At 42.6% G+C, this 14,182-nt stretch overlaps 1 protein-coding gene across 1 annotated transcript in view; it reads right to left on the bottom strand.

The window, feature by feature from the left end:
- Window positions 1–724: 724 nt before the first annotated feature.
- SPCS1 (signal peptidase complex subunit 1) overlaps window positions 725–14,182 on the bottom strand; it is a 17,114-nt gene continuing 3,656 nt past the window's right edge. Inside the window, exons 2-4 of the mRNA XM_063426972.1 lie at window positions 6,061–6,120; window positions 5,894–5,980; window positions 725–1,566 (exon numbers count right to left, since the gene is read on the bottom strand). Coding sequence (XP_063283042.1) covers window positions 1,450–1,566; window positions 5,894–5,980; window positions 6,061–6,120 — 264 coding nt within the window. The 3' untranslated portion in view covers window positions 725–1,449. The remainder of the gene's footprint in view (window positions 1,567–5,893; window positions 5,981–6,060; window positions 6,121–14,182) is intronic.

Below are 14,182 nucleotides of genomic sequence, written 5' to 3'. Positions count from 1 at the left end.
AGAGTGCAACTTGCCCCCAGCACACAATTAACATTAACTCTGCATGTGTGCAGTATTTTAAGCACTGCACATTCAGACTCTTACCACATCTACTTCAAAACACTAATGTGGTCATGTTGGTTGGAGTAATCCTTTAAATCAGGTCATTTCCCCCACTGTGCTGAGGAAGCAGCCTGAGCAACAAAGATAGGCTGAAAGCTGTCAGCTGGCACACTCAGCCAATCACAGTGCCTATCAGGGTGAATTAATCAGTATTGATAGAATGGAATGTGTAATCTCTGCCATAACCAAACCTCCAGTTGGGATAGTTATGGGAAGAAATGGAACCTCGTTCAATGTTAACTTGCTGGAAATCGTTTAACACTGAATGTAGGGACATTCAGAAAGCGGAGGAACAAAAAAAAAGTTTCTTCTCAGAATGCAAAACACTTGGCATATGGCTTTCTGCAATATTATCCGTTTACTTGCGATTGAACATACAGTGCTTACTCTTTAGTTATTGACAGGGAGTTCAAGAAAACTATGAAGGATACAATCTATAGAAGTGGCTGAGCTACAGTATTTATGTAACATCTCGAAGTGTAAACAATACTCAAGAAATCAGACCTTAATTATGATAAAAAATGATTTGTGTATTTTAAACAAATACAGCAAATTGTGGGGTTTCTTACCAACTGGCAGATACACAATGTGGCAAAGAGCATATAAAGCACAGCTCATTCAGTATGCGCAAGGAATAATAACCTTTATTGCCCAGTACGCCTTTAGGTTTAACAATAGCAAAATATTTACCAAGCAAGCTGGTTATAGTCATCAAAATGAAAAATGGATTTACACAATTCTCAGGATTTATTTTATGAAGGTTTTATTCACAACTTGTGTATTGACCATAGGGTATGGACTTCCCTCTCGCACACCCTAGGTATAGGAGTGAATTTGAGATATGGATTAAAGGGAATAAGATGTAACATAGCACGCAGATGGGTGGGGGGCGCAGTTCACGGTTAGCACACAATTTCTGCAGGGAGTTGACCAAGTCAGCAAATCCACAAATATTGAAACAAGATCTCCAGATCTGTTCGCATTAATCCAAAGAGAATGTTTGCATCCTTGATCTCCGTGGATATAATGTGAAACTAAAAAGCATGGGGCATATCACAGGGATCTTATCAATATTACAGCTTTGTATTTTGGATAAGGAGGAACTATGTTAATTATTAAACAAACTGGCAAAACATTTGACCTGGTTTTCAAAAAAAAACAGACAAAGGAAGTATGCAGAGTATGAAGAATTAATCCGCTAAGGAAGAGAGGAGAAAAGATTACATTTTTACATCTGTATGATGTTCTGCTTAGCAGAAAACATTTCAAATCAATATGAAACATTTGCTTAGGTCCATTTTTCACTGGTGGTTCAGAAACTGCATGCCACATCCTGAAGTCCACGCATTACTTGTGTTTCTTTGATTTCTTATCCAACTGTTTCTTTTCATCCAAACCAGAGTCTTGAACAGGCAGCCATTTTAGCGGATTCCGTCGGTACATTGGCCATGGGGGAAGGGTTAACTGCATTATAAAAAATTAATGTTAATTACAATTATCACATTTGCAAACAGTTTTTCAAGTCATTCAAGGAGGGATCACCAGGGAGCTACTGATGAAAATGTTGTGTACTGGGCATCTCCAGAGATATGCGATCAAAAAAACAGTTGTTTGAATCACAAACTAGCAGGGTTATTCACTAAAGTGAAAATTAACCAAAGTGATTATTCTATTTGGCCTTAAATTTTTAAATTAATTTTGAACTCTGACAATTCGTGAATAATCCTGTACAAAACATTAAAAGGACCACTATAGTACCAGGTAAACAAACTAGGATCTCCAGCGTCAGATTTTTCCCCATATGAAAGAATTGAGTAATGCTTTCCTATGGGGAAATCCCAATGCGAGCACGGCTATTGCCGAACATGCGCATTAGGTTTCCACTGCCGATGTCAGCCGGTTGAAGAGACCTAATTCGCATGCGCGGCAATGTAGCGTCGGCGGAGTTTGACTCAAGCCCCTTTCAAGCAGACGACAGCTCCTGTTACTTCCTGGTTTGGTTAGCCCAGTGTAGCTAAACCCATGAGGCAGCAATTGCCATGAGCCCTTGCCTTGCAAAGACTTGTCATTACGCTGCATTGGAACATCTGTAATGTGCTGTGATAGCTCTATGTGAAACTGCTGCTTTGTCAATTAAATGAATATACTTAATAAATATAAAAAAAAAAATTCAAATCATTTTTATCAAATGTAATAAAAAAAAATATATATATATATATAAAAAAAAAAAAACAGATATAGGGTTTGCTCACCATCCAAGTGGTCCCCTGCGACCCCACTGAGAACCTTACATGTGTTAAACCCGTCATTCAACTATAAGACGTGGGCCTCACACAGAGTAACCCATTTACACCAGTTAACCCATAAAGGGGCTCTCAAGAGTTTCACAGACCTGAAAACCCAATATAATATACCACAAACGGCCAATTTTCATATATGCAACTTCACAATACAAACGGAAGAGATCGCTCACAGACACTAGGGGACCAAGTGACAGGGCTCATGTCACGCTTTGAGAGCAAATGCATCAGTCCACAACAGCAAAAAAAAAAACTCTTGTTCTGCTACAACTCTATTATAGGGGAACCACAAGCAAAGCTATGGGGATTCCAGAAAAAATGGCACAAAGACCTAGGGAGGGAACTGACACTCCTGGAATGGACCAGAGCTTTTACAGCTCATAAGGGCTCCTCAATGTGCGCCTCACACCTTGAAATTGCGAGGAAAATACTGTACCGCTGGTACCTGACACCCAGTAAGCTATCCAAAATGTACCAAACAACACCTGCTGGAGATGACAGGGGACACGTTTCATATATGGTGGACATGTCCACGGATCAGGCCATTCTGGGGTAAAGTGGAAGAAATAATCAACAAAGACACAAGTGCCGCTAGCGGCAGAGTTCTACTTACTACACGTTTTGCCTCTCAACCAACTGAAACCTGTCCGCAAATTAACTTTTTCTAATAGGGATCGACCGATTATCGGTTTTACCGATATAATCGGCCGATATTCGGTATTTTCGGCAATATCGGTATCGGCCAATAGGGATACCGATATTGCCGATAATACTTCCCAGTACCACCGGGCTCATTACAAGCCCGGCGGTCCTGGGGGGGCGGGCAGCAAGCGTTTACTCACCTCCCAGCAGCTCCTCCAGCTCCCCAGTGTAAATCTCGCGAGACCCGCGGCCAGCTCTGACGATTTACACTGGGGAGCTGGAGGAGCTGCTGGGAGGTGAGTAAACGCTTGCTGCCCACCCCACACCCCCTCCCCTCGCTAAGCTAATGCCACTGGACCACCAGGGATTAACATATCCCCCCTCCCTGGCAAGGCAACAAGCAGGGAGGGGGGACAACAAAAAAGAAATAATAATTAAATATATTAAAAAAAAAATAATATAAAAATAAAATTTTTTTTTTTTTTTTTTAAAATGCCCCCTCACACATACACTATTATTATACACATACACTACACAAACACACTGTGTGTATAATGCAGTGTGTGTGTATATATAATGCAGTGTGTTTGTATAGTGTGTGTATATAATGCACACTACACAAACACACTGTATTGTATACACACACACACTATACAAACACACACTGCATTATATACACACACACACACTATACAAACACACACTGCATTATATACACACACACACTATACAAACACACACTGCATTATATACACACACACACTATACAAACACACTGCATTATATACACACACACTGCATTATATATACACACACACACACACTATACAAACACACTGCATTATATACACACACTGCATTATATACACACACACTATACAAACACACTGCATTATATACACACACTATACACACACACTGCATTATATACACACACACTATACAAACACACTGCATTATATACACACACACTATACAAACACACTGCATTATATACACACACTATATACACACACTGCATTATATACACACACACTATACAAACACACACTACATAAACACACACACTATACAAACACACTGCATTATATACACACACACACACTATACAAACACACTGCATTATATAAACATTACACAAACACACTGCATTATATACACAGTGTGTTTGTGTAGTGTGTTTATATAATGCAGTGTGTTTGTGTAGTGTGTTTATATAATGCACACTACACACACACACTCTGCATTTTATACACACACTCTGCATTATATAAACACACTACATTCACTATACACACAACACAAATACACACACTCTGCATTCCTTATATGCACACACTACACAAACACACACACTTTGCATTTAGTATATACAGCATTCACTTTACACACACTGCATTCACTTTACGCACACTACCCACACACTACACAGACACGCTGCTTTCATTATATACACACTAGACAAATACACACTGCATCCACTACACAAACACACACTGCATCCACACCACTCACACTACACAAACACACACTGCATCCGCTACACACACACTGCATCCGCTACACACACATACACACACATACACAGCTCCCCTGTCTAAACACACTGCATCCACTACACGTGACATGTATATTTTGTGCATTTACTTTTAGAAATAGTTTTTTATTTTCCAATGGTAAATGTACAGAATATCGGCAAATTATATCGGCTATCGGCCTGAAAGTTCACAGAATATCGGTATCGGTATCGGCTCTAAAAAATCAATATCGGTCGATCCCTAGTTTCTAATAATTATAGCAGCACAAACAATAATTGCCAGGAACTGGAGGTCAGAATTGACCCCTCCTGAAGAAGAGGTGCTAAGTCTGATATCCACTAACGTGGCTTACGAAAGATTTGCTACACCTCATGAGACCACAAACGTACGGATATATGATTTGTGGCAAAAGTATAGAGCCCACCACCTCCCTCCTATCGGGGAAGAGCCCATGTCAAACCACACCACGCATTAGCATGAACAAATAGCACACATACAGGCAGCCCCTAACGAGCAGCCCAGACGGGGCACAACGAAAGAGAGGCACACACTGCTGCAGCAACAAACCGTAGTACTTGCCATACACTGTAAATAAGTTCATGTCTCCATATATATATATAATTTGTTTTGTTCTGTTTTTTTTTATGTATATATGTTGGGTACATCGCAAGCAGGGTACTATAATGGACAAATTCAACATCACGAGGGACAACCTCAAATGCAAAACCTAAAACATGTAAAATATGCAAAACTACTGGCAAAAGATGTTAAACAATGAAAAATGTTCACTGGGCCCTTTGCCCCCCTCCTTATTTATTTATTCTGTATCCCACCTAATGTCATGTGATTGTACCAAACTGAAAATAAAAATTGTCAATTAAAAAAAAAAAAAGGATGACCTTTAAATTAACTGAATCTGTGAGGTAAAATCTTAACTGTGTTTAGGGAGTTATTTAGCTATATTCAATAAAAACCTTTATCTGACTGCGTTGCTTCAAAATAGAAGTGACAATTCACTAACACTAAAATGTAGTTAACTAAAAATTGAACTGGAACATTTAGGAGAAAATTGTCAGAGCTTTGTTGTTTCAGCTAAAGTGTTCTGTTTGGTTTACAACTTTGTCTTATCAGCAGTATCTGTGGAAATGCACATCAGTAGAAAAACTAGTAAACGTCCGTGGAAAGGGTGTACAAAAGTAAAGTCTGCATTTTACAAAAGAAAACAGACACAACAACCTAGATCTACACGGCATGCGATAAGACTGAAAACTACAACATGATATTTTCCCTCCAAAACTGAAATAATCTTACCAAGCACGACAACGCAAATCCTGCAATAACGATGTAGACTGTCCATCCAAACTGTTCAATTAGATAGCCGTAGATAAAACCAACAACCTGAAAGAAACCTGTTATGTTAGATAAAAAGTCACTTTAAAACAAGGAAAACCATTTCACATGTCGAAGATATTACTTACTGCGGAGAACAGTATTATTCCTTGAAATATCTGCTCAGCTAGCTTCTGTCCCTTGTAATCCTAGGAGAGAGAATATTAATAGAAAATAACGTTAGGTGACATACATACAATGTGCCATTGGTCATTGCACCCAGGCTCTGCTATCTATTAGACAAATTACAATACCCCACACGCACACATAACACTTATTTTGTGTATTAGTTGTGGTGTTTAATATCATATGAAAATGGATTGCTGAGCAGAAATGGAAAGAACAAATAGAAAGAACAAATAGGGCCCCAACACAACATGTACAAACAATTTGTAAAACCAGATACAGATGAAATGTGAATCTCTAATTATATACCCTCTCATCAGCAAAAACTGTATAACAGAATCACTCTGGCAGCACGTAGGGCCGTGGTGGCTGTGTGGCTTCAAGGTCATAGGGAAAACTAAAGACAACAAATGAATGAATAACTACTATATTTCATCAGTCCCGTGAATACACTAAATACAATGCTTTCATATGGAGAAGCTTGGATGAGTGCACCTATGTATCAGGTCCTCAATACTACTCTTTGATGTTGTTGGAGGCAGAGGGTTGAGCAGTGTCGGTTAGAACTTTAATTTTTAGAATTATTGCCGCACATGGGGGCCCTATATAGATCTAGTGACAGGCACATTAGAGCGTTGGAAATACAGGTTTGTATTTACTTACCTTATCCCAGCACCAATGTACCTCGGCACTGGGTCAAAGCTCCTCCTTCTTCGTCCAGCGGGCTCTAATGCACATGCGTGGCAAATGCCGTGCGCATTAGACCTCACCGTAGGAAAGCATTGAATCAATGCTTTCCTATAGGAAAAATCGTACGCTGGAGGTCCTCATGCAAAGCGTGAGGATGTCCAGTGTCAGATACCGTACTAAAGGTCAGTTTCAAACCAGGAAGTCCTCTAGTGGCTGTCTATTAGACAGCCAATGAGGGCAGACTTCGAGCTGCAATGTAAACATTGAATTTTCTCTGAAACTGCAATGTTTAACATTGCAGCACTAGGGGCAATAGGGACATTTAAGGCCCTTTAAGGCATGGCTTGTAGTGCTGGACTCGACATTTTAAGTCCTGCTTTAATTGAAGCCCAGATGAGCCATGTAATCCTAAACATCTTCCTCCATATACTTCAAATGAGCCACCTACGTGGTTCCACCCTCAACAATAAAGCCATCTATTTCTGAATAATGAATTATTCAGCTTTGTCTGTGCAAAATGTATTAGTGTGTGTATCTCCAACTCCAAGTTCTGTCAGTGATCTGGAAACTTTGTTTCCAGAAAGGCTGTCATTTATTTCTAAGATAAAGTCGAACCGCAGATTGTAGCTCTGTTGATAGGACAGGCTATAGGTCAACTAGTACAGCTGCCTTCAGTTTATACGGCAGCTCCATCCATCCTAAGTGATGAGTAGAACTGCTCTGTAGTATAAATTACTTATCCCATTAACCTCTACAGAGTTTATTCCTGGTGTGGGAAGTATCTGCCTCTAAACAGTGCACATCAAGGGATACTCTGCATCATAAAGTGACTCTTCACTCACACCACTTCATAAATGGACTCTCCCCTCTTAAAACAACTTCATTTTAATTAAAGGATCACTATAGTTTTAGGAAAACAAACTCGTTTTCCTGACACTATATAATCCCTAGGTTCCCCCCCTCCCTCAGGGCTGAAGGGGTTAAAACCCCTTCGGCCACTTACCTTCATCCAGCGCCGAGCTCCCTCTGCGCTGGTGACCTCTCCTCCCGCTCCGACGTCAGCTCCCGAGTGGAGCAGAATGCGCATGCGCAGCTAGAGCCGTGCACGCATTCAAACCGCCCATAGGAAAGCATTTCTCAATGCTTTCCTATGGACGTTCTGCGTGCTCAATGCGATTTTCACATTTAGCGTCGCAGAAGCGCCTCTAGTGGCTGTCAGGAAGAGAGCCACTAGAGGCTGGATTAACCCTGCAATGTAAACATAGCAGTTTCTTTGAAACAGCTATGTTTACATCTGAAGGGTTAAAACCTGGGGGACCTGGCAACCAGACCACTTCATTGAGCTGAAGTGGTCTGGGTGACTATAGTGTCCTTTAAGTTGTTTTGACAGCTTGAGTCCATGGGGGTGCAGTCTTACTTTAAAGGGATACTATAGTCACCAGAACAACTACAGCTTAATGTACTTGTTCTGGTGCGGATAAGCATTCCCTGCAGGCATTCCCATTCATAGAAAAGTCAGTGTTTACATTACCCCCTAGGAAAACCTCCACGGGCCACTCCTCAGATTGATTATATGCATCTCTATGAGGAGGTGCTGATTGGCCAAGCCGGCATTTGGCCCTGCCTCGTGGTCAAAGTAAGTGTTAATATTTGTTTGTGTGTGAAAAATGCAAAAAACTAATTTCAACGCCAATTTTGTCCAGTGTTTGTGACTAAGTGGCTACTATAAAAGACTGGACATACCCCATTTGCAATACCTTGTGTTGTCTACTATTGCAAATGGTATGCCATCATGGGGGTAATTTTCATTCCTGGGCTACCATACACAGTCTCAAATGCAACGTAACCAATCTGGCGAATTTCAATGTGAAAAAACTGAAATGCAAGCCTTATATTTGACTCTGTAACTTTTGAAAACACCATAAAACCTATACTCGGGAGTCTTCGCTGAACACAAATATTAGTGTTTCAAAACAGTAAAAGGTATCACAAGAATTATATCGTCCACGTAAGTGCCATTTGTGTGTGAAAAAAGCAAAAAAAAAAAGCACTTTCACTGACGATATCATCGTTGTAATACATATTACTGTTTTGAAAGACTAATATTTGTTTTCAGCGAAGTCTTCCGAGTAAAACAGTACCCCCCATGTACAGGTTTTATGGTGTCTTTGAAAGTTACAGGGTGTCAGGGTACCTGTGGTCTCTACCTCCGAAAGAGGTAGAGACTTAGCTGTTCCTCCATCCAGACGGTCTGATGGCTCCCTTCCCCGCGGTCTATCCGGTCATGCTAGGCCGGCCGCGAGGGAGTGACTGCCTTTTACAGCATCTAGGCAGGAAGTAGTCATCAGGACACTCCCCCGGAACAACCTGTCAGTCAATGGCTGCAGGACCAATCAGGACGTCTTGGGGGCGTGGTTACTGCTCTGAACAGGGTATTTAACAGAGCTTCTTTCATTAGCTCATTGCCCTGTCGTGGTTCTAGCTTGTTCTAGTCACTCAGTGCTTGTGTATTCTATTATCCCTTTTGGTTTTGACCCGGCTTGTTTACCTTACTCTGCTTATCTCTGTTACCCTTGATTCGGCTTGTCTCTCGCTTACCTGTCTTCTGTTACCCTCGACCTCGGCTTGTCTTTGACCATTCTATACTGTACTACTTACGTTAGTCCGGCCATTCTAAGGTCCGGTATACGTATCTGGCTACTGTTTGTACTCTGCGTGTTGGATCCCTGTCCCGATCCTGACATTACGACAGGGCCAATGGATCCTGTAAGTACAAACAGTCAGCTGGCTGCTCCTGATCCTAGGTTTGAGGCCATGGATCACAGAATGGATCAGATGGCGCTTGCGCTACAGGCTCTATTAGCTTGTGCCAATAAACCACCAGAGGAGATACGTAATACCCCTGTTTCTCCTGTCGGTTCAGGTCTAGAGGTAGCCACAGTGGGTGCTTCTTCTCACATTACCCCCCCAGTACGCTATGGTGGGGCTCCTGAGAAGTGTCGTGGTTTTTTAAACCAAATTAGTATCCACTTTGAATTGCAACCTCGCTCTTATCCTACAGATAGGGCAAAAGTAGGATTTATTATCACCCTACTCATTGAGAAAGCTCTGAGATGGGCCAACCCACTATGGGAGAACGATAATCCATTAGTTTATAACTATAACGCATTTGTAGCTGCTTTTAGAAGAACATTTGACCCTCCAGGTAGAAAGGTTAATGCAGCCAGATTACTGTTGCGCCTGAGACAGGAGAACCGAACACTGGTGGATTATGCACTAGAGTTCAGGTCTCTGGCGGCAGAAATCAAGTGGAATGAGCAGGCGTATATGGATGTATTTTTGAATGGCCTATCTGATGTAATCCTTGATGAGGTTGCTACCAGAGAACTCCCTGAGAATTTAGAGGATTTAATTTCGTTCATCTCTCGTATAGATGAACGTCTAAGAGAGAGACAGAACACTCGAGAGGGGAACCAGAGACCTTCTTTTAGGTTAGCTCCCGCTGTTCCAAGTCCTGACTCCACGATATCTTTGCTTACTGAACCTATGCAGATAGGGTATACCCGCCTCTCTGAGGAGGAAAGACAGCACAGGAGAAGAGAGGGTTTGTGTATGTATTGTGGAGCCAAGGGTCATTTACTCTCGAACTGTTCTAACCGCCCGGGAAACGCTCGCACCTAAGTCTCTCTAGAGGACAGGCCTTGGGTGTTTCTATTTTGTCCTCTACTCCTGATTATAAAGATCACAGGCTTCTGCTACCAGTTTCCTTAACTTGGGGGAAGGAAGTAGTAAGGGCTATGGCATTGATAGATTCCGGTGCTGCTGAGAATTTTATCGACCAAGCCTTTGCTAGTAAGAACAATTTCCCATCCCAGCAAAGGGAGACACCTTTGGCCGTTGAGGCCATAGATGGTAGACCACTACTAGACCCTGTTATCTTTCGTGAGACCATACCCATTAATTTAAATGTTGGTATCCTGCACGTGGAGAATGTATCTCTTCTGCTCATTTCGTCTCCTTCCGTTCCCATAGTTCTGGGGTACCCATGGTTGAAAAAACATAACCCTATTATCGATTGGGAGTTAGGAGAGATACTCTCGTGGGGCCAGGGCTGCCAGGATCGGTGTTTGTGCAAGGTTTCTCCATTAGCTAATATTAACATACCGGAGAATCCTACTCAGTCCACAGAAAGACAAATACCAGACCTTTACCTAGACTTAAGGGCAGTGTTTGACAAGAAGAATGCCGATTCTTTGCCTCCACACAGGTCATTTGACTGTAAGATTAAGCTTCTACCCGGCACTATGCCTCCGAGGGGCCATGTATATCCTTTGTCTGTTCAGGAAAACTCGGTTCTAGAGGAGTATATTCGGGAGAATTTAGAAAAGGGATTCATCAGGAGGTCTTCTTCTCCGGCCGGGGCTGGGTTCTTTTTCATTAAGAAGAAGGATGGCACGCTGAGACCTTGTATCGATTACCGAGGCTTGAATAAAATAACTGTCAGAAATGCCTATCCTATCCCACTGATTACCGAGTTATTTGATCGTCTTAAGGGCTCCAAAATCTTCACCAAGTTAGATCTCAGAGGGGCTTACAATTTGGTGAGAATCCAGCAAGGTCACGAGTGGATGACGGCATTCAATACCCGGTATGGCCATTACGAATACACTGTTATGCCATTTGGACTATGCAATGCTCCTGCAGTATTTCAAGATTTGATTAATGAGGTACTTAGGGAGTTTCAGCATGATTGTGTTATTGTTTACCTGGACGACATACTAATACACTCTAAGGAGATTGAGACTCACCATAGACAGGTCAGAAAGGTATTACACAAGCTGCTGCAACATGGTCTATATTGCAAATTGGAGAAGTGCAGTTTTGATCAGTCTCAGGTAGACTTTCTTGGATACGTGATTTCTGGGGAGGGTTTTAAAATGGATCCTGTAAAACTTCAATCTATTTTAGACTGGCCCTTGCCCAAAGGACTCAAGGCTATCCAAAGGTTTATTGGTTTTTCCAACTACTATAGGCGCTTCATTAAAGGATACTCCTCTATCATTGCGCCTATTACCAATATGACCAAACAAGGGGCTGATACTAAGTTCTGGTCTAAGGAAGCTCTGGGTGCTTTCAAGACTCTCAAGGAACTTTTTGCCTCGGCTCCCATTCTAGTCCATCCTGATACGACTCTGCCTTTCTTGCTCGAGGTCGATGCCTCTGAGACAGCAGTTGGGGCTGTTCTGTCTCAAAGGTTAGGGGTGGATAAACCGTTACACCCTTGTGGTTTCTTCTCTAAGAAATTTTCTGGGCCTGAGAGCAGATATGACATCGGAGAAAGGGAACTGTTAGCAGTCATTAAAGCCTTAAAGGAGTGGAGACATTTGTTGGAGGGGACCCTACACCCGATTACGATTTTGACGGACCACAAAAACTTGTCCTATATTGGGGAGGCTAAGCGCTTATCCTCTAGACAAGCTCGTTGGTCCTTATTCCTGACTCACTTCAATTATGTACTGACTTACAGACCTGGTTCTAAAAACTCTAAAGCCGATGCATTATCTCGCCAATATGAACCTTCTACTGTACCTGAACCAGTTCTTTCTTCTATAGTTCCGAAATGCAATATCATTGCTAATACGAATCTCAGGATTCATTCTCCATTACTGGCCGAGATCATTAAGTTGCAACATCTAGCACCTAAACAGACTCCTGCGGGCCGTCATTTCGTTCCTCCTGCTCTTCAACTGGAACTTTTACAGTGTTTACATAATAGCAAGATGGCGGGACATCCTGGTATCCGCAAAACTTACGCGTTGATCTCTAAGGACTTCTGGTGGCCTGCTTTACGGAGGGACATTGAGGAGTTCATCGCTGCATGTGAAGTTTGTACTAAAACCAAACAACCCCATACGCTTCCATGTGGATTCCTGCAACCCTTGGAGGTTCCAGAAAAACCATGGTCCTGTTTGGCCATGGACTTTATTGTCGATCTACCTATCTCTAAAAGACAGACTGTTATCCTCACCGTGGTTGACAGGTTTACTAAGATGGCACACTTCATTCCCCTGCCTAAACTCCCGTCTTCTCCCGAATTGGCAGAGATATTCGCTAAGGAGATTTTTCGCCTACATGGGATACCCTCTCAAATTGTATCGGACAGAGGCTCCCAATTTGTTTCCCGCTTTTGGAGGTCCTTCTGCTCTCAACTTGGTATTAAATTAAACTTTTCTTCTGCCTATCATCCTCAGTCTAACGGAGCTGCTGAACGTACCAACCAGAAAATTGAACAATATTTACGATGCTTTGTTTCTGAACACCAGGATGATTGGGTCGGTTTGATTCCTTGGGCGGAGTTTGCACACAACAATCTCGTTTGCGATTCTACTCATTCAAGCCCCTTCTTCATGAATTATGGTTTTCATCCGTCTATTCTTCCTTCGGATTCCCCTTCCCAGGGGGTGCCGTCGGTTGATGTTCATGTTGCCAATTTGAGGAAGTTGTGGGATCAAACTCGACAAATCCTTGTGCACAACTCTATGTTGGTCAAGAAACACGCTGATAAACGTAGAAGGGCGGCTCCGGTCTTTGTTCCAGGTGATAGGGTATGGCTGAGCACGAGGAACATCCGTTTAAAAGTGCCCTCCATGAAGTTCGCTCCTCGTTATATTGGACCCTACAGGGTGCTGACCCGTATCAATCCAGTTGCGTATCGTTTAGCTCTTCCTAATACCTTACGCATCCCGAACTCGTTTCACGTTTCATTGCTGAAACCACTCATATGTAACAGATTTTCCTCCACAATAGCCCCTCCTCGCCCCGTTCAGGTGGAGGGTCAGGAGGAGTATGAGGTTAACTCTATTATTGATTCTCGAATCTCCCGGGGGAGAGTACAATATCTGGTTGATTGGAAGGGATATGGTCCTGAGGAGAGGAGTTGGGTACCTCAGGAGGATGTTCATGCTCCCCGTCTCCGCAGGGCATATCACTCTCGCTTCCCATCTCGTCCCGGTTCATTCCGCCCGGTGGGCGTATCTGAGAGGGGGGGTACTGTCAGGGTACCTGTGGTCTCTACCTCCGAAAGAGGTAGAGACTTAGCTGTTCCTCCATCCAGACGGTCTGATGGCTCCCTTCCCCGCGGTCTATCCGGTCATGCTAGGCCGGCCGCGAGGGAGTGACTGCCTTTTACAGCATCTAGGCAGGAAGTAGTCATCAGGACACTCCCCCGGAACAACCTGTCAGTCAATGGCTGCAGGACCAATCAGGACGTCTTGGGGGCGTGGTTACTGCTCTGAACAGGGTATTTAACAGAGCTTCTTTCATTAGCTCATTGCCCTGTCGTGGTTCTAGCTTGTTCTAGTCACTCAGTGCTTGTGTATTCTATTATCCCTTTTG

The sequence above is a fragment of the Pelobates fuscus genome, chromosome 7, assembly GCF_036172605.1.
Source record: "Pelobates fuscus isolate aPelFus1 chromosome 7, aPelFus1.pri, whole genome shotgun sequence".
Taxonomy (NCBI): Eukaryota; Metazoa; Chordata; class Amphibia; order Anura; family Pelobatidae; genus Pelobates; species Pelobates fuscus.
The sequence above is the reverse complement of the archived record's forward strand: the minus strand, read 5'-3'. Positions and strand labels throughout refer to the sequence as shown.